The 26,270-nt window shown below is 40.7% G+C and overlaps 1 protein-coding gene across 1 annotated transcript in view; it reads right to left on the minus strand.

Annotated features, from left to right (window-relative positions):
• Window positions 1-26,270, minus strand: part of LOC110843565 (protein O-mannosyl-transferase TMTC1) — an 87,510-nt gene continuing 61,240 nt past the window's right edge. The window contains exons 14-20 of the mRNA XM_022089532.2: window positions 21,627-21,838; window positions 17,850-17,985; window positions 16,255-16,393; window positions 15,763-15,870; window positions 14,964-15,158; window positions 13,572-13,649; window positions 1-2,917 (exon numbers count right to left, since the gene is read on the minus strand). Of these exons, the coding sequence (XP_021945224.2) occupies window positions 2,648-2,917; window positions 13,572-13,649; window positions 14,964-15,158; window positions 15,763-15,870; window positions 16,255-16,393; window positions 17,850-17,985; window positions 21,627-21,838 (1,138 nt within the window). The 3' untranslated portion in view covers window positions 1-2,647. The remainder of the gene's footprint in view (window positions 2,918-13,571; window positions 13,650-14,963; window positions 15,159-15,762; window positions 15,871-16,254; window positions 16,394-17,849; window positions 17,986-21,626; window positions 21,839-26,270) is intronic.

Consider the following 26,270-nt stretch of genomic DNA (forward strand, 5'->3'; position numbering starts at 1 on the left):
AACTGTTTGAAGCTCGGTTTTATTCACAAAAATTACCACTCGTAAAACTAACAAGTCTACACAAGTAAGTTGTTAATATTCTCTACGCAGAATATACACAATCAATTAATTAGATAATAATATAATATGTGTAATATGTTTCACAACGACGCACGTTAACCCAAATGTTGTCACTCAGTGAATCTTAACTAAACATGATTTCTTGATTAAACATTAAACATTTAACTACATGCAGTACGTAATTAGCATAAAAGTGAATCCGGTAAAAGGGATAAAAATGTTTTGTTCCAGGTCAAATATAGTTTCACGTTTTGATTTTTTTTTAATATCCGAGATACAAATATAGCTGGGTTATTTTTGTAGGAAAAGAATTTTCTCTTCAATACTTATTTGGATCTTTGTTTGATTTTTTGGTTCCTTTCTTGTGTGTGGCAGACAGATAAGCTGACACGGGTACATACGTGGATATTTTTAAGCATATATTGTACTTTTTTAGAATTTTTTGACATGTAGCAGAAAATAACACGTTTTCTTCTCTTTTTCCAACACAATAGTTTGGCAGAAGATCTATCACTAGGTGTTATCTAGTCTAGGTATGATTCTTATCATCATTATATTATACATAAACTATACATTTACATATTAGTAGATTGCACAATAATTAGTTCATCTAGTTTTCTCTTATGGCTAAATACCTCAGCTAAATAATTACGACACAGAAAATTTGGCTGTCTATTAGTAATATTTCCTTCTTCCACATCTTAGATACAGGGTTTTATTCACAGTTTTTTTTTATTATTACTTATCATTCCCAGAGGTAAGCTGGACACGTAATAATAAAAGGTACACGGAGAGAGGATCGAGTTTAAAATATCCACAGTTTCACAACCAAACTCTTGCAAAAACTAATTACTCGTGACAACGATAACTTTCCTAAACTTGCTAAAACTAAATATTTAGCTACGACTAGTACATACATACTTCATGCTAGCTGAATATTTCTAAAATATACTCTCATCACAATGTGTTGACTTACACTTATTGTTTTTTATATGCATTTTATATTTTGTATGGAAAAACAGATAGATTTTCAATTCAGAAGTAACAACTGCCTAACCTAACACAAATATTTATGCAATCTATTCTTAACTTTATACGCACGTACTAATACATAAGTCCACACAGAAAAAAGCGAGTGCACGACAATGAATTACACGAAACACAACCTACGCAATGTGATGGTCTAATAACTGATTTGCTTTGAGTTCATTAAACTCGTTAGCGTTGGAACAACTCGACGCCATGTAATGAAGCCACCTGCAACTGTACAGTTGGAAAGGAAAGTTTCCCCCAACGAACGAGCGATAGAAATAATTCCGAAATATATTGGATAGAAAGTTCTGACCTAATTTTGCGGATCACCACACTTACTTTTGCTCCTCGTCGTCGTGCCAGTAAATTTCCAACTGAAACAAACCAAACTTTTCTTCGAATTTAGCTGCAGTTAACAGCAAAGATACACAAAACCAGTGAATCATGTTGGTTGGACGTGTGGTTTGGAACAAAGAGTCAATCAATTGATCAACACTATATCCGCGGATGGAGGATAGATACATAGCCACGCAGAACTCTATCTTCCCTCTCCAAACTACTCTTACGTAGATACGTCACAAAATATGAAAAGTGGTCAAACTCAACAACTTTCTGGGCAAGTTGGTTCTCGCGGATGAAATCAAATTAACAATGAGTTGGAAGAGTATGAAATATTTGTAATACTTTCGCAACAAATTCTTCTCCATTTTGGATTAATTAATTACTCTATCGTTTTAAGTTTTGGTCGTCATGATGCAATTCTGAGAGGAAAAGCATGTCGAAAACCTAGGGCTACTTATATAAACTTGTTGAATGATGAGATAGATATTATATAATGTGTTAATACTTTCGCATAGTTTTTACTGTAATATTAGAACATTGCTAATAAATCCTCTGTGAACTGCATGCTTCTTGTAGAAAGAAGCATTAATTCGTTTCACTGCTCCACTGCGTTTTAGTGGTGAGAAGAACTCTGTTAAATATTTCATTTGTTTTCAGGATAAAAATACAAGAAAGATGATGATTCGTTGATGGTTGGCTGGATAAATGAGCGATGGTCTCTGTGGTAGACGCTCCTCTCTCATCCTTCCTTCTCTCACTTCGTTATTAATTAGTTCGTAAGACAAATGCTCCGATATGAATTTCTCCACAGATTTCTCTACACTTAATCAATTTACATTCACCACGACCAAGCCGCAGAATAAATGAATGATATTGAAGCCTCTTTCCCGATAAAATTAATGTTGTGCCATTGGATAGACGTTGCGGAGGAGCTCATTCTTCATTCACTCGCTCCGCACTCTCATCCTCGTCGTCGTCAAAGTCGTGGCTGCTTCTGCTATGGGACGAATTGGGGGAGGAAGAAGACTTGGTAAGTGAGTGACTTATCTTCTCGGGAGAAAGTGCGATGCTGATTTGGACATACATAACGGAAGCCAAAACGTTTCCCCTCTCATTGCAAGTTTAATTGGGCGCTTGGCTTAGTTGATTGTGTGAACGTACGTACGTATGTGGGCTATATGGCACTTCATCACGAGTTCATCTTATCGTCAGCCTACCGCCAGGAAAAGTGGAATTTATGAGGACTGTGGTGATGATGGAGTGGTCGGCCAAAGTGGGTGTGGGGATGTTGGGCCAGATGTTGTTGGTGGGGACGATTGCTGTTGTGGTGAGTGTGGGTGGTGGGAATCACGGTGGCAGAGATGGTGGAAGTTACCGAGGTTTGAGCCCTCTTCAACTTTTTGATGTTGCCCAACACGACTTCATTCTTGGGTTCGATTGTCAGCGCAGCCAGGTAATGGGACTCGGCCTGCTCGTAGTTGCTCTGTTAAATTGCAAAGAAATCGTCATTAGTGTCATCACCAGAATATCTAAGTGGTAGTTGCGACTTGCATAATATTCTGGAAGCCCTTGTCAATCAGCCGTCACATCAAGGCTACTCATACATAGATATACCACAGTACAATACACCATTCTCGGATTATCCTCTCGTGGAAAGTAGAACATGAGCCCTTTACTGTTTATTATTATTTACAACTACGTCCAATATGCACAATTTGCATAATACGTATCTTCTACCCGGCTTGTGTAATACTGACAACGAAGGAGTGCGTCATTACTGAATTGTGATTGACAAGGAAATACATGCACATTGAGTGGATGTACACACTCATTAAGACCCCGTCCGCAGATACCGTATGCAATTCGTATCTTCCAGTTTATTGCATCAAATGACTTTCCCATCAACCTTTGTCTCCTTTCTTGTACAACTACTGATGGGGAAAGTGGATGGAGTATGAAAGTGTAATTGTTCATCAAACTGTGCATTTAACAACAATATTGTACACACGGTATCTGAACACACGTCATGAAACGAATTTCATCTCCGTTCTATTTGTATTTGGCCAAATTGCCCATTCAAGTTTATTCGGTTTTATTGTGGGAACACCAGCGCTAAATTTTGTAATGATGAAAACGCTACAAAACTGTCTCTTACGACTGAATGTATTCCAAGTTTTAAAATTAAAGAGTACAAACCTATGCATTTATACGTTCATATTTTATCTACATAGTTGGCATGCAGTTTGGAGCCTCAGTCAATAACTGAACGTGTAATTAAAATTTAAACCCTTTCACTTTATTGCACCCCGAGAGACGATGAAGGGGATGGGGAAACATAATTGGGGCAATCGGGATCATAAAGCTCAGATTCATTCCACCCTTAACTATCATCTGCAGATTGTGACAAATAAGCCAAAATTTCAGGCAGGGGGGAAACCACAATGTGCAGATTCGGCGTCATATTATGGTTATGATTACAAAGTCCGACCACAATATATGTACATACTCATTCACAATACAGATGCATATATGTGTACATGGCAGTCTATATACCCTAACTTTTGTCTGTATATCGCATAATTTCAATTAAATTAGGTCACACTGAACCCATTTCTTCAACTGCTTATTCTTCATAATTATTACTTTTCTGTAATTAAATCAATCAGTTAACCAACAAACGAACGTATATAATTTCTATTCTCGTTTATTTAGTCGCAATTCAACAACATGGGGTGATCAGTTCTAGATAAGCACTGAAATAGGAAGATATCACCTCTCGCGTAATAACTCCTCGTCCTCCAGATACCCTCTACTGCATCCACCACTAAAGACCCACAAGCCTACATTCTTTCTTCACCTACATGGAAAAAAGTCGGATTTCGTCGTACTTCTTCCATTTCGAGTGGTTGACAACCCAAGATGTCTGTCGCATGGCATTTTCCACCATCACTGATTTTCAATTCCCTGTACTCTGTATGTCGGTGGGCCAGAGCACTTTCTCCCCGTGTTCATTTTCTCTTGTGATCTTTGATGGGAAAGTGGAGAGAAACAGTGAGGTCAAAGGAAACCAACAACAAGTTTACCTGCTGCCTGATTCACGTTCCACCACACACATCACTCTGGTTGGTTGTACTTGTTTTGGTGGTGATGTGGTGATGGAGTTGGTTGCCTGATCAAGCGATCTGATCCCAATCGGATGTTTCTTGGTGTTGGAGGAAGCTCAAAGTAGGCGAGTGCGGAAGAGAGATGATCTCTCACATGCAAGTCTCAACTTTGATCTTTCACTCTTCTACTCTTTTTGACCTTACAAGACTAGCTGCTGCTGCTGCCATCATCTTTGCCCTTTCACTCTCCTGACAGCTACTACTTTTCGGAAGAGCGTGGTGGCCGTATATTTAGCTACATATCTGTCTCACAGGAGGGAAGAAGGAAGGAGCGAGAGAGCAAGTTGTGGTTAGTGGTTGATGGGCACCTTTCTCATGTTTCACACTTTCGTGTCAAAGTCAAAACCATGAAATAAAATCAAATCAAAGAAATGTCGGATTCCACATCTATCTACTAAATGGTGAATTTGTGCAAAAACGTGTTTCCCAATTTCCAAAGGTTTTGGTTTGTAACCAATTTCAAAACACATATTTTTCCTACTTACATAGGTACGTACAATCATAGCATGCAGATGGATTCGTACGTACGTGCTTTCACAGCATGCCATTTATTACAATATTTTCCCACCTTTTCACAATGTATCAATTACGTTCTTCGATAAACTGTCATCCTAACTATACTTGAAGTGAGTTAGTTATGTGCTGTGCGAATGGAGCTAAACTCACGAGAAACCCTAGTCTCAGCACAAGGTACTTCAGGAGGCCGTAGGTTTAAGCTCCACCCGCACAGTACATAACTCGTTCACTTTATGTATAACAATTACTTTTTAAAATATTGTGAATTACGTAGTCAGCCAATGTTTCATTTCCTGCTTTTTTCACAAGGCAGTCATTTTTAAGTAGAAATATTAAGATTGCCGTCATAACACACATGCATTCCACTCAACCCTGCTCCGCTACAGGGTTTGCTTTACGACCCTTTCTCCTCTCGCAGGAGGAAGACGAAAACAAATTGGAAAGTTGATGCAAAACCACGACCACCACCTGCCTTTGAACTTTCTTAACGGCGGAGAAATCCTCCTCGCCGCCGCGGCCACAGCATCAACAACAATACTTGTGAATTTCTTTCTAATATATTTATGTGCGTATATGCAGGAATTCCTCCTCGTTCGACCTCTGCTTATTTTTATTGGGAAACATTATGAGCAGGTTTAAAGAAGGTGAGTGGATGAGTAGTGGGAAGCTCGTGTTTTTCTGGGCAGCAGCAGGTAATCGTAATGCGAAGTAACGTCGTTACCCGAGACACAGTTCACTTTCATCTTGGCATTATGAGTATTTATGATTGCACATAAACGTAACATTATTACAACAAAGGTCCGACCCCGAATCTTGGGTGGATTTAGAGAGATAAGGTTTCATTTCAAAATCCTCCTCTGAATTCGTACCCCTACATATTTACGTCCACACGCTTTTCAATCTTTCTCCTCAGAGAAAAGTCTGTTGGTAAAAGGAATATGCAATTCAACAAAGTTTTTTTTTGTTACAAAATATCCCTCAAATCTCCCTTTCTCGCGTTTTGGTCTGGATGCTGGATCAATAGCCAATAATTGAAACATCTCCGTGGATGCAAATGCTGTGGGGATCAGGAAGAAAAAGGTATTGGTTTGACAGGTTGTTGGTCTATACATACGTTGGACCACAAACAAAAATAAAGTGTCGATCAGCGTATGGAGAGAACACGATTTAGTTTAGTGTGCAGTTTGTTGGTTTGGTTGGTGGCTAAAGTTTAAATCATGATGTGTGGTCAAACTTGGGAGAGTGTGAGCGAGGTGTATTAGAGGTTGAATGAATGTATGTACATGGACGAGGACACAATGTGTATGCAATTTTGTAGGTCGTCTACGCATCTGGTTGGCGAAAGTAATCATTTGTTCGGAGCAGGGGGTCTATTTTCAACGCCGTCTCCAGGCCCCGTCTCCGCACAGCCTCAATCTCATCTCAGCTTTTGCTGGGGTATCAAACTGTTAGGGTTTCTCCATACGTTTAAATCGCCACGAAACACGCCACCACATAGATCATTGTCCTCAACTTTCTCCAAATCATAACACTGGCTGCGGCCATTACAACATGCAAAAAACGATACGATCCCTCTCACTCTCGATATCGCAGTAACATCAACATTAGTCTATTTTATTACACATCGTCATAAATATGAGACCGTGCCTTATACGACTTTATTTATGAAACCCCGTAAGACACTGCTGCTCCTATCATATCGTCCATAAATATTAAAAAATATATTCATTCTACATCATCAGATTATTAGGTAGGTACGCATCCATAACTTCCAATAATCAGAGTTCTGTTAGGACAATAATAACGCCAACCCGATTTTAAAGACTGAACTGCACGGGGAAATTTAGAACTGCTTCGTGTGACAGAAAACCTGACTAGACCTGACATGCATTATGTCCACCGAAGCACACAAATTATTGAAGCGAGATCTTCATATTGTGAGAATCAGCACTATCCGACCTGTTTCGTGGCGTGTCCCCCAAACAAGGCTCTCAAATAAGGCATTTGACATTGCAATGTTGCAAAAGCTGTAAAAAACGTATTTTCTTTCCCCTTCAAACAACCGTCACCGAGCTGTATCCATCAGTCAGTAAAATCCTTGCAGGGAAAGGTGAGGCGGCGGTGGTGCCATGGCATGCGAGCCTGTGTGAGATTTATGTCTTGAGAATTGTGATAATGGTATCATTAAATTGAATGAGACACAACTTCTCAGCCCCGTCATGTCAACTCAATTTCCGCCGACTTATCACCCCGACCGATCCGATCTCATGCCGAGCTCCATTTACTTCCTTCCTCGCTTTCACCCTTATTTTATTTCATTTCTATTCACGCTGGGCCTTCCTTCCCCGTGAGGAAATACACCGGAGCAGATGATGATGATGATGACGACGATGGTACCTGTGTGACCCACAAATTCTTTCTTCCCTCGTCCCCCCAACCATCCACCAAAGCTGAAAATATTAACACTCCCCAACACGTGGTGGGATAAGAAAGGGGACAAATAAAGCCATTTGCTCCTCGTGTGGAAACCAGTGACTGCTAAACTCGCTCACATCGGGATTTGCAACAAACGACGTTAGTCGCTACAGGAAGAAGATGACTGATTTGAAATTTGGTCCGACTCAGTGCACTGCATTGGGAAGAATTCTTTGGCAACAAATTAATTCGGAAATGGAATAAGTCGTCGAAAAGGAACCATAGAAAGAGTGACGGGTGGTGCGGACGACGGTTGTATGCAAATTTATTGGACTTTGTAACTCAACAACTTTTCTCTTGTTACGACATTATTAGATTTTAAGTCTAAGACAGTTACCAATTTGCTTGCTTATGCACCTCGTCACCTCACCCTTGCCGTGCTCTCGCTGTCCATACCAACTTTCGTCATTCCTCCACACAAAGAAATAAAAGCACAGTCGTCGTCGTCGTCGTCGTCGTTTCTTCCATATTATTACTCGCTTCTTTCATACGGACGTACGTACGCAGTGGAAAGGGGACTTTCTCCAGTTTGAAGGACAGCTTTACTCGCTGCGTGTGGGTAAACGTTGCCAGTGTAGGATCTCCATAAGGAAGGAGCGAGGGGGAATGTATGTGCGAAAGGAATGAAGCCAATTTAAATGGAGAAAGTTGTTCAAGTGAATATGAGCAGAGTTTGTTAGGACAAAGTGTGTAGTGTGTAAGGGCAATCGGTAACCATATGTCCATCTTAAATAAAATATTAATAGCAATGAGAATTGGAAACTGTTGAAACATGCTGACATGGCATGACATGGACTTTAATTCTTCCTTTGCACGAAGTACGTACACACCAACCGACGAACCAACCGAGGAGTAGGAACCGCTCAGAGGTATGTGCAGCAGTGGGAGAGGGAGAGTTAGTCACTTCAATTATTGCCTTCATCAAGCAAGAAGTGTAACCAAGTTGAAGTCAGAGCAAAGCTTAACTTCGTTATTATTATTCCCCTGGGTCACTGTCTCCTCATAATTCACGATATGTACAAGAATTTTTCAATTTGACGGACAGCACAGCCTGACATAATTTCTCTCTCTCCTGTGTGGAGCTGTCCGTCCAATTCTACTTATGTACCTGCTGCCTTTCTACTCCCAGGCACTGATATTATTACTACTCACCGCTCGCTACAACCTTTCTGACATGAACGAGGGGTTGGGAAACTCGGAGTGACATAAAAGTTAAATTGTTGGCCTGTAAGGAGCCGGAAGCGTGTTGTCAACGGGTAACTAATTGCAGACTCCCCCCTTTGCTGTCCAATTGGCATATAATATTCAATTCACTTATTTATACACCCATGTAAGAGTCCCAATTCCTAAGACCCGTGCCGTGAAAATGAATCGCCTCGCTTTCTGCTTGTTAACTAACTGTCATACTTAATGTGAAGTTATTATAAACATCAAAATAGTAATAAACAACTCAAAATATGCAAAATTTTGTAATGTGTATTTTTTAACCCTAAATCTAGCACAAATTGACCCATGTTTGATACAATCCTTAATTTTTAAGTAAATAACTTGATAATAATTATGGGCTTGGAGATAAGCTAATGGATGTAGGTGGATTGGATAGGGAACGGAATGTTCACATGAATGCGGGCAATACGTATACCAAGAACCAGCCAATTATCCCTTTTAAACAGATTAGTACCCATACATACATACGTACGTACGTATACAGAACATAAGTTTCACCCCGTCGTGCAGCGAGGAATGCCCTTGCGTGTGCGAATATGTACATGTGTGTGTGTGTGGCATTTGTACCGAAAATCCTAATCGCATTAATTATCCTTTCATTCATTACCTCCTCGCCGAAATGTAGGCTGCCTAACAAACGGAAGAGGAGGACTGCTGAGATTTTCACCCAGTTTTGCATACCAGACATATTAGTTCCTATGTATGTAGTCTACCTCTCTCTGTTATTACTGCAATTACAATTACTGAACAACAGCGACACATTACTTAGCCCTGTTTTCACTACGTATAATAAGATTCGTGTTTTCTCCCAGTTTTACTGACGTATGTATGTACGTATACCCATTACTATCGTATCTCCCATCTACATACATTATGTGATCCCGGTCCTATATATATGCACACTACTACATTTGCATATTTATACTGGGAGGAGGAGGAGGAGAGTATGCCCAAAGTGGTAGTAGTCGTTAACCCAGTGAACTATAATATCCAATCCCATCTGCGATACGACAATAGTTGATTGAGATCATGCTAAGGTAAATCTCCTGTTCGTTGACAGTTTTAGTCTGAAAACAAAAGTGGGAATTGAGTCGCAGACAGTTAAACTGGAAACCAATTTGATTTCAGGAACAGACCTCCATCCTCATCATCATGATGATGATGAGAGTAAGTAGAAATTTGGGGAAAATGTTAATCACCCATCCATCCAATTCCAATCTGCTCTCTATCAAACACTTATTATTACATGCAACCAAGTTTGGTTTGTGTTGCTCTCACTGTCAGTTTGTGTGTAGAAGGACGAGTCTCTTGAGCAGAGTCAATCGACAAGTAGACTCAGGATCAGCTCAGACGAGAGACGGAGAGGAGGCGAGCACACACAGGAGATTGACTGGCTGAGGGAGAAAGTTCATTAAGGTTTGTATCTGACAACTATTGTCCGACGACCAGCCGACGCGAACTACTTTCCAATCAATAGATGAGCCCAGTTGTTCTTCTGCCGTCATCCAGATTTCAAATGAGCGCATAATGTGAAGTATTCTCGTCTTGCTGTACAATTATCTTATAGGATGCGCACACTATACCCTTGGAGTAACTTCTTACCATGAAATGCGAGTATAAATATGTGACTCGCTATTAACACGCGTTTAAATAAATCAGACATTTTTTGACACCTGATTCGAGTTCGGCGGAGAAATCTCACCAAGTTTGTTCGGACCTGATGACATTTCTGCGTCCCTTATCCCACTCAACCAGATGAATTCACTCGCAATGTGCAGCTTGGACGGCATTATTGCTCACTCAAAGGAGAAGGAGGATGCAAAGTGATGATAGTTAGTTTGCATTTTAGTGTGGCGGATGTTGTTAGGTTTTGGTTGTGGGAAATATGCTGACGAAACTGGGTGTTACTGTGGGAAATAATAATATTTTATGAACTCTTCCCAAGTTAACTTTCCCTTTGGTGGGGCTGTGTTTGAACTTTGTGTTGCTGAACAGGAGCATCATACACACTTTGCTTGATTTTCTCTTTGCCACTGCGTTCGTAGTAGCTATCACCTCTTCCGGCTGAATGAACTTTTGATAAACTCTGCTCTCAAATCCCTTGTTCTTCTTCCAGACTAAACTTTCCTTTGTTTAGAATTATCCAAATATTTTATCTTTGCAATAAATATGAGTAGCTGGTTGGTCGTGGTAGCGAGTTATTATTACCAAGATATCTGCTCCCTTCGCTGGAAACGTTTCACATCTTGACGCCACATCACCAACAGCGTCGTCCAACTTATTGACTCACTCTCTGATTCAAGAAAATGCCCTGTGCACACCTGCCCATATTTAAACATAGAAAACAGATGCCATGGGTATCAGTCGGCAAATATGTACAAACAACAAACTCAAAGATAGCTCTGCAAATAATAAGGTGATCTACGTACGTACATCCATATGCACCTCGGGCGTAGTTCGCCACCTCCGAAAAGTCAACTCAACCCTTTCTCCCCTCCTCCTCCTCAACTCATTCATGAGCAATAACAACACATTCTTCATCATACTCCTGAGTCCTGACATTGAGATCTCACGCACTCGAATGCTAAATAATAATGGGTGTGTACTAGCTCATTAGTGTTCTAAATTCCGGCCAAATTGTGAAGTGGGAGAGTCAGGAGAGAGACCTCCTTGAGGGCGAAAGGCTAATGACTTCCCTCGTCTCTTTTGTACTTCATAGAAACACACACACACACACATTATTATTACCACGGCTATTGTAAATAGAATCCAGTCCTCAAGAATGGTGGATGGATGGATGGATGGAGAAGGAAGAGGAGGTGGGGCTGGGAGACGAAGGAATTCAAATTTTGACGTTGATCCAAACTCACTACCATTTCCGTACGCACACACATTTATGCATCACCATTTTCCAAATCGACTCTGGTCTCTCTCTCGGCGCTGGCTTCTGAGAAAGACAAAGACGAATGCAGAGCTGGGATGGAGAAAGTGTGGGAAAGACAAGGACTGTGAATTTCACGACAGATCATTAGATATAGAGACCATTATCAGCGAGAGGGAGAAAACGAGGTTGGGTAGGACTTACATATGAGAATAATAAGAGAGTCGGCAATTTCATGCATGGTGCATCACTACATGACCAAGATTACTCGTGTCGCTAAAATCTCGCTCCGTATAAAAATTACGAATACTTTATTAAGCAAATAAACAACTATGTTGCACTCTCCCTGGCTCATTTGAGCAGAAAATTTGGTTTTTTATTCCAAAAAATAACAAAGTCATGTATTCAGCATAAAATTCCTTCCAGGCAAATATATTTACATGATGTAGGAGAATGATGGTTGAAAGAACGAATAAATAGAAAAGGGCTGCACACAGCTCACTTGCAAATAATACGACAAGCCCAGTCCGTCCCACAAGAGAGCTGCTCTGCTCCTATATTTCCACCCATTCAAATACCTCTTCTCTGTCTGTCTGTCTGTCGAATATTCTTTGCAAATTCTTTCTCCCAACAACGATAAAAATGTGTGTGTAGTAAAGTGAATAATAAAACGTGGAGAACCATTAAACCTAAATTTTTCATTTGAATAGCTTCTGACTCCTCAGTGCTAATCATAAACGGAATTTATTATTCAGTATTCTCTGTGGAGGAGCAGATGTGCCAAAGTTGTTCTCCTGCACAATGCAATACGTGCACAATTGGACCTAATTATATCAGAGGACGAACAGATGCATCACTCAGATACCAACTTATTTACTCCCGACGTCTACATACGAGGCTGCCCTACTTGAAGTAAATATTTATTCAATTGGAACTTAATAGTTTCACACACACACATATGTCAGACGGAGCTTTTACGCATACAAACACACATCACGATTCGACAACCTTTTGTTACGGGGAAGGTTCTAGTTCCGATTTTTGATTTGGGTTTTGGGAAACCCGACCAAACAGTGGAAAAGTAAATACACACATATGCGTATAGTAAGCAGAATGGTTGATTTAGTTAGTTTGTTGCCACTGCTTCCGCCTCATCAAGTCGAGCAGCAAGAGGAATGGAGTTGGGCAGGCAACACAAATACAATAATAATGAGCTCCTCTGGACCCTTACATCTAATTGCGTGAAATGGGAACTAATTCCCTTTTTTATCCAATGTGTCGCAGTAACATACAACGTAATAAAAAGTGTGAGTCACCAGATTACGTTTGGAACTGGGAATTCAGTTTGTGCTAAAAAAAATGTTTAAACTTTTTTTCCTCTTTTGTGCAAATTCTGAAAGTCGTGGTAACAATGAGCACAAAAATATCTACGCTGTTAGCTCTCTCTCTCTCTCTCCGCCCCAGCAACGCATTAGGAGAAAGCTTTCTTCCCTGTTGATATTGAAAAGTGTGTGCGAGAGGAAAAAATGTTGTTAGGCTGCCTGCCTTATTCCTTCAACTCGTATCATCATTTACAAGTTGGTTGGATGGTGGAATTGACTCTTCACTTTATAACATGCTTTTAACAACAACTTTCTCCTCTGCAGATGGTACAACGAGGAGGATGACGAGTCTCCGTAGAGATATGCCTACCACGTGCATGCATACGTATTCGTACAAACCTGTTAACAACAACTAACAACAAGTAGAATGGGATGAGACTTTTTCAAATTTTGATAAAAAAAAGACGTTTCTCTTGCTTTTCCCTGGTTTGTGACGACTTGAGTGTTATTCCAGGCGAAGAAAAATGAGAGGAGAGAGGAAGCAATACTCACCATGAGATGATAAATGGCCCCAATATTCGTGTGAGCTTGAACTGAATCCGGGTTGAACTTGATTGCCATGTCGTAATACTGCAAAAGAGAAGAAGCAACATTGTAAAATACATGCAACTTTTTTTTCTTTCTCGGGCGAGAAATAATACCAACGTGTATAAAATAGAGGGCTGGTTGGCTATATGCTCCAAATTGATTCCACTTTCCCCGTTGGCACACATTTCCAACAAATCATCGACTTTTTTCGGACCCTAATGGAAATTTAATTGTTTCTAATGTCAAGTCGTCCTTGTGATGGAAGGATAAAACTGAGACGGTAAATAATTCCGAGTTCAAACCGTTTCAGAAATTCCAACGTGTATCCTAGTTAGTTAGTTAGTTGTGCATACCGAAGTATGAGGAGAAAACTGGCTGGTTCTTTAACTTGATTTGTTATGGAAGAGGAGTTATATAGTCCCATGGTTTCGTGCATATTTAGTAAGAACAGCATGAGTCGTCCCTTCACGATAAGAAGACTGACGGGAATCACCACTGTCTGTGTTACTGTTATAGCATGGACACTCCTGACGAGGCAGACAGCCAGATATGCATGCAGATAGAGACTCACCAACCAGCCACCTAAATCATCTTCCTCGAAGGGGCAAGCAATATTATGTAACACTTCTTTCTCTCCCATGACTATTTGTTTGGCATACATTTGTGTGCGTGGATTGTGTGCGTGGGGCCGTACGCATGTATGTCCGTGGTCTTTTCTAAACTTATTCTTAAGCCGAATGATAATGAATATGTGCACACAAGTCTCTAATTGAGCTCTTTCCTAGCACAGAGTAGTCGTCATCCAGGCAGCCAGCCAGTCTTTGGCTGAGACTAATTAAAACTTATCTGAGTAAACTTCTTGAATTACACACTTTACTTCCTACATGCCTTTCACTTGGACCAAACAAGTCGGGAGTTAGTGTATCCTCCTTCACTCCTCGGCTCTCTCCACCGTCTAGCCAACCAACCTACATGCTTGGCTTTGAGTTAAAAAAACTTGCAAATTTCTTTCAACACACAAAGTCCGCTTTCTCTTCAGCTCAACTGTGTTAAAAAATTCTCCAGGGTTTTTAAGACAAGTGCTTTCCCTCTTAGATCTATTTAGACATGCTCCAATCCTTCGGTGCCCTGCCAGACCAGGGTTTCCAGGAGGACTTTGTGGACGCCTAGAGTTTTTCTGTGTCAGCCAAACAGGTAGTTCTAGTGCGAGCTCTAATTTTGGGGGGAGAAAGTGGAAAACTGAACCCTGGTGGATCACAATATCGATACGTTTGTGTTTGGAAGCTTGGCGAGGAGCGGAGGGAGGAGGAGTTGGTGTAAAATTTATGAAAATGTATTTAATGCGAATTAACTTACATTAGCAGCTGAGAGGAAGGCCCCGGTGGTGTGCATGAGATTCCCCAACTGGCTGTAGAACTGAGCACATAAGTTGGCCTCTTGTGGACAGAAGTTATCTATGCCACAGTGCAGCAGGTCGTACGCTTCCATCGTCTTGTTCAAGTTTTCGTAAATTTGGGCCAAGAGCAGGATCGAGATGGGATGGTTCGGGTCCTGGAAAAATGAAGGAGCAAAACGTTACACCAAGCACGTAAATGTGATAAAATGTTGGATAAACTTGAGGTCATTTCGAATGAAATTCGGAAACTTTCACTTTTCACTTTTTTCCTTGGATTCTCAAAATAAAAATGGCTAATTCTTTTTATGCAAGTGATATGAATTCCAAATGGCATTATTTTAGTGGCATAAACGTATTCCATAATTGGCTATTAACAATTATTTTTGTGTACATTTCATATTTCAGGAGAGAATTGACCTCTAGAAACGGTTACAGCATTGCGCATAAAAAAGTTTTCTGACGGAGATTACATGTCCACTTGTGTAAGAGTGGACATTACTCCTTAGCTAAGCGTTCAAATATAGTGAAGTAGATCATTTAGCCTCATTTTATGTGTCTAGTTATGCAATCTTACAATCGACATCTTTCGCTTATCACTCTGCAATGTTGTTAAACCCCAATACTCCAATATGGATGAAAATAAACAACAATAAAATCAGAAATGGATAAGCCTTACAAATTACTACATTTTTCAACTTTGTGCAAACTTGACCTCACCCAAAGCGTTGGTTGTAAAGAGGAAGAAAGTGAATTGCTTACTGAAACATGAAATCCCGATAAACACACCGAGTCAGGGTCATTCCGCTCGATTCCTTTTATCGCCCATTCCGCGTCCGACCAGCGACGTACTTTCATTAAGAGTTGAGTCTGCAATAATAAAATTCAATAATCCCAGTCAGTCAATACGTTACCAATTAATGATGTGATAAAGAATCGAAGAAAAAAAAGCTATCCGTCCCGAGCGGACATAAATCTCTGCATGGCTCGACAGATGAATATCAATAAAACATTTCCAACCGGCTGCACCAATTTAACTAACTTTTACTTTTCCTTTGCATTTATTAAGTAAGTGAAATTGGATTCCTTGCCACTCCTTTTGGATCAAATACTCATTATGTCGAGTAAGAATGTGAGGAATGCATGCTACAAACCACAGATTAAGTGGAATGAGGGGAGGCTGAAAATTAATTTGAGATTGGAATTGGAATAATAAATAAAGTTGCCGTACGAAAGGCATCCATTGTTACTCACATAATGGACCTTGTAGAAAGAATCGGATTCCTCGGAGAGTTTTTCGAACAGTAACTTTGCATCCAGCAGCTGCCCTTTCTCCATGTAGGTGGTGGCCAGCATGTAGCCCACGCTGGGGTCGAACTTCATGTTCAGTAATCTGCGGAGAGAAGGAAATACGGAGAGGAAATTTAGTGGCTTTGCGTTATACATAGATACATTGCTTTTCATGAAATACACGATTTAAGCACATTCAAATAATGATTAGGCTTAGGATGACAACCCACCGACACAGAAATGTTTTCACTTTACGCAAATGACAATTTACCAATTTATTAATCTGCCCTTGGGATCCTTTCCTAAGTGAATTGGAATCCGTGGTCGATTCATAACATGCTTGAATTTGCGTGTCGATGGTCTGCCTGTCCATTTACCAACAGGTTATGCATAAATCCTGCGTATGTAGTATTACATACAGTACGAGCTGCGAGTGGGTATTAAATGTGCGCTGTCTTGTGGTATGCTAAGTACTAGAATATTAACTTAATATTATTAAGGCAAGGCTTAATTAAATCTCTGGAGCGTAGTTAAAAGTGGAATATGTAGTAGAGAGCAATAATGAAGATTGTATGCACTACGTCGGTCTTTGTTCCACATTTTAGACGCAAACTGATCTGACCAACATAATGAAAAGAATAACTCTGGTGGAATAACGTATTCCACATACGCTTATTTGCTACGTGGTGAACATAAATATGTTATGGTGTACGCACAAGCCTCCCAGACTCGGTCGACCTCAAGAAGACTGTGGATTATTGCCAGGAAGGTGTCCCTCGAGCAAATTAAAGATTTATAGCTGACGCACTCGATGCGAATGTGCTTACCTATCCACCAGCCAACTTAAGTACACGTACCTTCCTACAGAGGTGGACAAGAGAGAGAGAAAGTAAATCCTGAAACTGTGTGGTCTACAATATCGTCAATTAATTGCATGCATGTTGCCAATGGGATTGGAAGGTGATTAGCAAGTCGTGCTCCAAAATAAACTTTACCACAATCGCCACCAACTATGTGCTAGGCTACAGAGTTGCGCGCAAATTGCTATATGCTAATTAGAATTCCATTAGGTAACATATCCGTCCACAGCACCATTTATTATGGGGAGGAGTAAAGTGACTGCTTGACCACCGTTCTCATCACCGTGTTGGAATTGTTCTAGTTCCAGGAGGACAAATTCTACCATTCATTGGAACAAAAGTATTATCGGGTAATCAATACTATTTCTTTGTTTGGTTATGATCTGCAATGTCGAAAGGTGGAAAGATGAAAAAGAAACACTTTCTCTTCAAATTTAAGCATTCAACTGGATTATTTCATTGTTACGTAAATGTACATAAGCACCTGCAATTAGACCCCCAACCGATCTTTTGTAAATGCATATCGAGCCAGCTTTGTTTGTGACATTCGCAGAAAGAGAAAGTTTGTTTTTGGGAAACTGAAAATTTCTTGTGCATATTTTTAACTTATTTTTCAACTGTTGTTTTACGCATCGGACGTCACGTCACCCGCACGTTGTTCTTGTCGTTACGAAAGAATTGTTTCTGCCTTAAACTCACCTCTCGGAAAGCTCTTGGAAGAGTTGCTCAGCACCAAGTTGATAGGCAAGTTTCGCAGCGTGTACTAAAGCCTGTACGTCCCACGAGGTTTTTGTCAGAGCCAAAAGAAAGTGAGTGAGGGCCTTGGAGGTGAGACCTACAAACATAAAACATGTCATAAGAGTTGTCATACAATTTATTCAAATCCACTTTTACCCTCATTTCCCACACCAAAACTCATATATCTATTGTCTTCCGCCCAGCTCGGGAGGAGGGACTCGGAACTTTGCACCCACCGATTTTGATGCCTTTTGGGTATGCTGTAGTTCTAGGCGAGTGTACAGTTGTTCGACACCATGGCGCCACACCCACTCACAGGGACGGAAAACAAAAGTTGCAACATTCTAAGGCTCGTCGAAAATTCAATTTCTGTCTGATTTTGGAAATTTTTGCACCATTATACTCCCAGATAGTTGTTTTTTCGTATCCAATACCAAACTAGACTTTGTGAAAATTTTCAATATTTATTCTCAAATTTTGAATAAATTGAAATTTAAAAAGGTTTGATATTGAATATGACAAAGAAACTATCTGGGACTGCAATGGTGCAAGAATGTTCGAAATTAGACAAAAGTTTGACTTTTCGTGAAGGTTTGAATGAGCAAAAATGGGACTTTCTTCGTGTTTTTCGTACCTTTGAGTGGATGTGGCGGGGTCATGAAGTCTTACAACTTAGGTTTTGGTACACTCATCGGGTACTACGTACGACATGTCCAAAGGGCATTAAAATCGGTGGAGGATAAGTTCCGCGTCCCTCCTCCCCACCAGCGTCACTCCACTTATCTACCTTCCCACACAGTCCTCCACTTGTCCATCCAACTTTGCTGTTTGTGTGTAAATGTTTAATAACAATTCAACCCGAACCCCATCGCTGGGCCGAAACGTGCTAATAATAACAGCACCGAAAATGTGTCCAAAGACGGTAATGGATTACTCAAATTGCTTCTGAAACTTGTATTAAAATTTTTCGCAAAGTCTATAATTTTGTTTTTGAGGAGCGTATCACTATTCCATTCCTCAATTTTTGGCAGTGGACAATTTATAATTAACTTTGAAACTTTACTTTCCGCTTCTCTCTCTCCTGGTGGAGTGACATAAATTGCAACTAACTAAACTCAGCTTAGTATTAAGCCCATTAGGAGGAGGAGGAGGAGGACGTTGGTTGTTTGTTTGGCGTTGGAGAGAGAAAGTGTATGTATGCCTGAGTTCCAGAACCGCATGTAGTACGGGATTCCCAGATCTGGCTGAAGTTTATAAATTGAGCTGTTAAACTTCGTTTAGGAGCAGATGACTTGAAAGTTGGAACCACGCTTTGTAAGCATGAGAGCTTTAAACGGAAAATTATGTGAATTCCTTAATTTTCTAAAGTGAGACGACAAGTGGAAAGCTTTCTCCCCACGCTAATAGCAGTTTTGACCATCTAAACACTATTCATATCACATTATAGCCAACCTGTTATCTGCCTCAATTATCTCTCTCCAACCACTCACTTTCACCTCAACTAGGCCAGGATTTGTTCAAATTTATCTACTCCATGGCCTATTTTTCATCAATGTTGTTCTAAATGCAAATAATGCTATATATGCCTAAACTACATACATACTGATGCGTATGATACTATTCACCAGACTGAGAACCAACCCGTCTGCTGGATCGTGACCCCACCTTTATTTATTCAGTCATTTTCAGACTTCCATTTTAACCACCGAGAGAGGGAAAGAAAGATACAAAGACATATTTTTTCCGCCCTGTTGTCCACTCTGATATTATTCGTTCAGAAAGATTGGTCCTCCGTCCATCCTCCGTTCCATGGCTCATTCAGAGCAAAAAGTAAATAAGCCAGGCTTCTTTCTCCTCGAGGATATTCTCCAGATCTTCTCCTCCAGTTTCCTCCCTCCCCGTTCTTTTTCTCCGTAATAATAATCTGGTCGAGTGCAAGAAAGCGAGATGACTATGAAGTCAACGAGTGATCCAATTCTACCCCAGGGTTGCATATTATCCACTACTTACTTGTGTGCATTTCATTCCTTCAGCACAAAAGCAAACAACATTTTCCCCATATTTAACTTCACAAATCGTTGAAAATCTATGTATGCATTCCATTATCGAAGGAAATAACGACCTGTCAATCATCCGGGGAAATTGCAATTCCTACATAATTTCTCCCCCATTATTACTTAGCCCTTCTAAATATTTTCAGTCTTACAAGTAGTCTTCCTGTCAGTTTAAATTTGCCCTATTTAGAATAATCCGTGTAATGAATTCATTTTGTAGATTCACATCAGGTAAAAATGTTCCATTTGTCAAGTGAGACGTAAAGTAAAACGTCGGGGGCGGCTGGTTTGGTGATACTGTTCCCTTGAGGTTGTTTCGCTTACGCCATTTTTTATTCAAGCACGTCATCAGAAGAAAAGTTGTTGCCGAAAAATAAAAGCTTTCTCTCGAGGAAATTGAAATGGAATGGGAGGGGGCAGAACGTGGTGGGTGGGTGGAGGCGGGCGGGCGGGCGGCAGCGGATGTGAGGAAGATGGTCACAATCATAATGTCAAATACGAGGAATACGAAGAAGGGATAATCATCTAAATAAGTTGATGATGACGACCAAGCCGGATTTTATCCTGCCGTCTTCTTCCTCGTTAATAAAGTGAGCCCCGTGCATCATCATCAGGAGGAGCAGCAGCAGTTCTACCATCTTCACGAGGAAAAAATCCAGCATGGCGACCAATTTTGAAAAGTATGGTAATGCTCTGTGTGCTAAATATCAGGTCCCATTCCAAGGAGAGAAGTAAGCTGGGAAAACGACAATGACAAACATAAAATTCTACGCCTAACTTTATAAACTGGTGTGGGGAAAGTGGTTTTCGTACTTTGGACAACTCATTACCTTACTATTCACTTTTGATGACAACTTGCTCTGGAAGGTTTGCAGGATGAAAGTAATAACTGACTTTCTCTATTTGGGTATTCCAATCAGCAAGCAATGCGTTGATATTATGGCATTCATATTTTTCCATTTGGCTCAAAAGCGCTACACTAATAAGCACAGCGGCAATTTGGAGGATGGAAAGATCCACTTGATTTTTAAGGATCCCTTTGAAAGGTGGCAAATTGAAAGGCTTGCTTGATTTTTAATTCGTACAGGAACATCCTCGTGCACGTATTAGATGCCGCTGAGTAGGCACATTCTTGCTTTGATCCTCCCATAAAACAGATGAGTACTCATCCAACTGTATCATCGATTCCATCTCGTGATAATAAATGATAAGGGGGCCAAAACTAAGTTTGAAATGCAAATGAAGGGAATTTGTACTAGTCAAGAAGTGCATCTTCTCCCATGATACTTTGTTGATGGTGGTGGTGGCTTTCTCTGCTCATAACTCTTTGTTAAGGAAGGAGAAAGTCGACGAGGAAGGTATCTCGCTCTCCTTCCTCTACGTCTTCCTTCCCAATTAGGGCCACTAACTTGTCCCATTACAATTGGAGAAATGTGCGGAGGGATATAATTTTCTACCACGAGAGGAGAAATTCTTGCTGCAGACTACAAACTGGGAATTATTAGGAAGGTAAGATAGCAAAACAATTTCCCGATTTTCGGGACCTACATACATAGCACTGCAATGTAGTCCTGGTCCTTCTGAGCGGAAGGAGGACACGCGGAGGAGAAGACATTCTTGATTGGATTGGGTGGAGAGAGGGAGAGAAAAGCAGGTTGGATTGCTCAAAGTGAGTGTGACTTACCCAGTTCTTCAAGAAATACTCCGAAATTAGTGTGCAATATTGATGGCGGAAGATCAGAACTAATCAATTTATTGAAGACGTTTTCAGCTTCGTGTGTCTTGTTTAGCACGTTGTAACAGGCACCCAAATACTGTAAGGCTTCCACGTGAGACGGATCTATTTTCAGGCACTCTTCCAAATGTTCTAAGGCCTCCTCGTACTTCTCGCTTTTGCTGAAAAGGAATCAAAGTAAAGATATTTAATCAAGTGAAATTTCAACCTTTGTCTTTCCCCCGACTCCTCCCATCACTCGACCACGGCTGCACGGACAGCAGTGGGCACGCTTGCCAGGCACAGTACAAATTATCAGCCTGATCCGCCTCAACATTGCGTCCCTCTTCGCAGCCCATTTAGAAAAGAGAGGCAAATGAAAGTAAATAACTCGTGGACTTGTCGTCACAAATTTTTACAGTTTTTTTTACCCAATGGCATTTCACATGTCTCTACAATTGTATGTAAGCGACCGCTAAATTGTATCTGCTTCAAAGTAACCAAAATAAACTGGATACATAATCCGAGATTCAAGTGAAAGCAGTGTGTTGCGCATTCCATTAAATTAATCGCTCCCACCACTTCACCTTTGGCACGAATCTCAATATCTTTACCACCAGAAAATTACACAACTTTGGCCAGTATTTAAAAGGGTAAAGAATTTAGAAAATTTCATTTGTGCCTCTTCTTTAAAACGTCGCCAGCCAGCAGCTCACTCGCTCGCTCGCCAGCCATGGCATACATGGTCCGCTAAGAAGTCTGGCAGCGGAAACAAACAGAAGACATAAAATAAATTATCGTCAAGAAACCAACCACCTTCATCCTTTAGCAGCTTAAGCTCACTCACTCACTCACTTTGCTCTGCTCTGCTCAACTAAAATTCAAAGGATCTTCTGCACCATAGAACTCCAAAGAAGAAGAAGTGGTTCATCACTGACGACGACAAAACAAAGGAATGCTGCGATTCAATGGATGGACGGATACAATACAACGCCATTCTTGGCCAATACTACCATCAGCAGGCAGCAGCACTACCAGCCTCGTCTCTCCACCACGGCTAATACGTTACGAGGGAGAGAGTTAAGAGAAAGTCTAAAGCCTTTGACTCATCCTGGGTTCAACTGCTAAACAAATACTCGCCCGCCTCACCACCACGAAAAGCAGTCGGAGTGAAGATATGTGTAGCATAAGAACGGTTCGAAAGAGGTGCAACCATTTTATAATGACATCAAAGAGACCATTGATACATTTCGGGATGTACAAACAGTCTTATTATAATAAATCCGAAAGATTCTCCTAGCGAAAATTCCTCTCCTTCTTAAAAGAGTATGAGGAGAAGAGGAAAGAATATGGAAATTTTTGGGCAAAATGATGATGACGGCTGGGAAAAGCTGCTGCCTCCTCTTTGTCATACGGAGAGGAGAAAAGATGGAATTAATCCGTTTTGGTTTTCCGTGTGCATCCACCCACCACCTTCCACCCCACACACACACACACACATGTATCTGGTGCTGGCTGGCTGGGCGAGAATTCTTGAGAATGCAGAAGTGGAAAGTGAAAGTAGTAGTAGCGGAACTGGGAGGAGGAGGTATGGCATTATGGAATGGCATCATGGACGTTGGTGCACAGCTGGCCCTGTATTGACTCTGCGAAGAGAGAGAGAGAGAGAGAGAGAGACGCGACCAGGGTCATAATAGCCTTCCTGAGTTCAGTGATAAGTGAAGAGAAGAGATTAAAGAGTGTGTTGTGAGGCCGTGGTAATGATGCAGAGGAGACACATGTGGCACGAAGAGGGAAAGTTGTGAAAGAATAAAAAAGGAAATCCATTACAAAGCCTTATTAATCTGTCTTTCCCTTTCCTCTCAACACCTTAGCCGCCCTTCCTCCACAACCACCCGAGGACCAAAATAATCCCTGAACTCCTCAACACAAACTGTCCCACACTACTCCCAAGGACTTTTTTCTCTCTTCCTCTCCCTCCACAAACTCGTACACAAGTGGACAACAAAGCAGCACAAAGTGCCAGAGTCGAGATGTAACGGTTACGTTCTTCAAAACAACTTACTGTTTCAATGCAATATCGAGATATCGAAGGAAGGAGAGGGATCTCTTTGGAGGGCGAATGGCTCAATTTTTTCTAGATTTTATAAATAGACACACCAATTTGAGCGTATCGCCTGTCTCATTTTCATTACAATGATACATAAACTCCATTGTGTGAAATATTCCCTTACTAATTCTAAAATGTAGGCAATCCTGGCACTAAACTAGTCTGGCCTCAGGTATATACATACGCCATCGCATCATTGAATTTACTGCTTCCCCACTTTCTCTCTTTCTTCCAGACAAATTGAGAAAATCCTGACATTTTATCTCAGCCAAGTTAAAACAATCTTCCGGTTTAGTTAAGCAGGTGACAGATAGGACGAAGGATGTCTGGGAAATTTATTCTCGTTCCCATTTCACCAATTACAATTAGGAATGTGTTTAACACTGCAACGTACTTTCATTTCATTTTCCGGGCCAAACTGCTCTAAAGTTTGGAGTGTGATTTCTCTGTCTCTTCCTCCTCTCCTTCCACCAGCCAGGCCAGCAACCACGAAAGCCTGGCTGAATGAGCAGGTAATTTATCTCTCTTTATTTATTTCTCGCCAATTTTATTAAACACTTGGCCAAATTGTTCACCTTATTCTAATTCGGGGGATTACCCTTCCATAAAAGTTACCTCCATCCACGCAGGCACGACGAGGAGTTAGACAAACCTCTCCTCATTGTATAAATTTAAACAATGGTTGAGTCGCAACAGCGCAACCAACCGATCTCAACCAATTAAATTCCTCTCCTTGAAATTAGTCACGGGTGCATGCAATGAATTAAATGTCAGGACGACGACCAGGGTGGAATTGGTCTCGTTTGATAGCTGTTATTGATATGTGCCTAGCTTAGGCGGGGATGAACCTACTTATGTATATCCTGCCTGCCATGCACATACATGCGTACGGCGAAACTCTAGTTTTATGTAGGTATGTATCTCGTTCGTCGTAATTCGTAATTGTCAAATTGTTAACAATTCAACAAGTCGTCTGTTCAAATTACTTCAAGTTTTAATTTCACCTGACGGGACATGACGTGAGAATTGTTAAGCAGATTTATTGCTACTACGTAATTTCCAGGCCTTCCTGCTCGCTCAAGTTGTGGGTAGAAACAGCGTAATTTGATAAATATTGAATAAATCTAGAAGTCTTGCGGCTAAAAATAATTCCAAGAGTCGCTGGATGATAGTTTAAAAATATGTAACTGTGGTTTGATAAATTTCTCTTTTAAAAAATATATAAAAGTAATGTGAAAATTATTTTCGAAATTTCGTGGGGACAGGAATATTAGAAAAGAGACATTATTATATGACTCAAGACATTAATCTCAACTACAACTTTTGCCAACTTTTCCGGATGGATGGAGTGACCCGATGTGACAATTTCCATCAGCGTGTTAATGAACATTGTGTCTCAAGATGGCCAGACAGAGTCACTCCACCTCGACCTCAGTGTCCTACGTATCTTCCACAAATAGAAGCATGCATATACCACAAATGTATATACTATTTTGCAATGAGATTGAGTTCTCCAACTCATTTCTCAAGTCATCACACCACGACGAGATATTTTGTCACACTTCATTAAAAATCACAAGAGCCTTGCGTGCTTGTAAAGTTTTTTGAAATGAAAAGTGGTGGTGGTGAGAGACTTGACAATGCTTGGTGACAAGAGCGGACTGACATTGGCTTTCTGATGCATGGTCTCCGTGTTTATTGAGTCGTCTCACTTGAACCTTGTTGCGTAATCAAAGGAAATGTCGAAAACAAAGAAAGCTGAACATTTTGTCAATGCGGAGGAGAAACCTAATGATGAAACGAATCCATTCGCTCGCCTGCTGGTCTGGTTTGGTCGCCTATTTTCCTTTATCAGCCAGCCAGCCAACGAGCGAAGCTTGAGGAGCCTCAAGCCTCCCTGGAAATTATAGGTGGCATGAACTCTGTTGACACAACAAGAGTTGATTTTGATGGGCAGGTAAAATAACAAAACATGGGAACGCAATTTGGCCAAATTGGGATGGAAATGTTTACCTCGATTAAAAGATGTCTTTGTAAACTGGAATTCCTATTTGAAGTGGAGCAGTTTCTCATAAAGGAAACATGAACAATTTACGAGGGCATCGTGATGGCCACTCTATATACAAGAGTCGAGTTTGCAATGTTTTGTAATCGGTCCCTGATTGCGCTACAACGTCGTCGACAGGTGCGTTGGAGTGTGCGGTGGCGCGCCTCTCTGAATATGCCTCCTTCCACCGCATGGAATATGCATGTTTCCAATTATCCAATCCAATTTAAGGTTATCGTCCACAGCCATCGACCCGGCGCTTCTTCATTTAACTTTCGTAGCAATAAAAACATTTTAGAGTTGGATTGAGATGACATCATTTTCCTTATTTATTCCCTTAATAAAATAGCTCCTCCATCGTGTGCCATCTCGAATTTCATTCTATTTCATTCCATTGTTTGGTCAGACCATTTTTATTGCGACATAAATGATGAAATCAATATTTTTCCATTCCTGT

Source organism: Folsomia candida, unplaced genomic scaffold (assembly GCF_002217175.1).
Source record: "Folsomia candida strain VU population unplaced genomic scaffold, ASM221717v1 Fcan01_Sc002, whole genome shotgun sequence".
Taxonomy (NCBI): domain Eukaryota; kingdom Metazoa; phylum Arthropoda; class Collembola; order Entomobryomorpha; family Isotomidae; genus Folsomia; species Folsomia candida.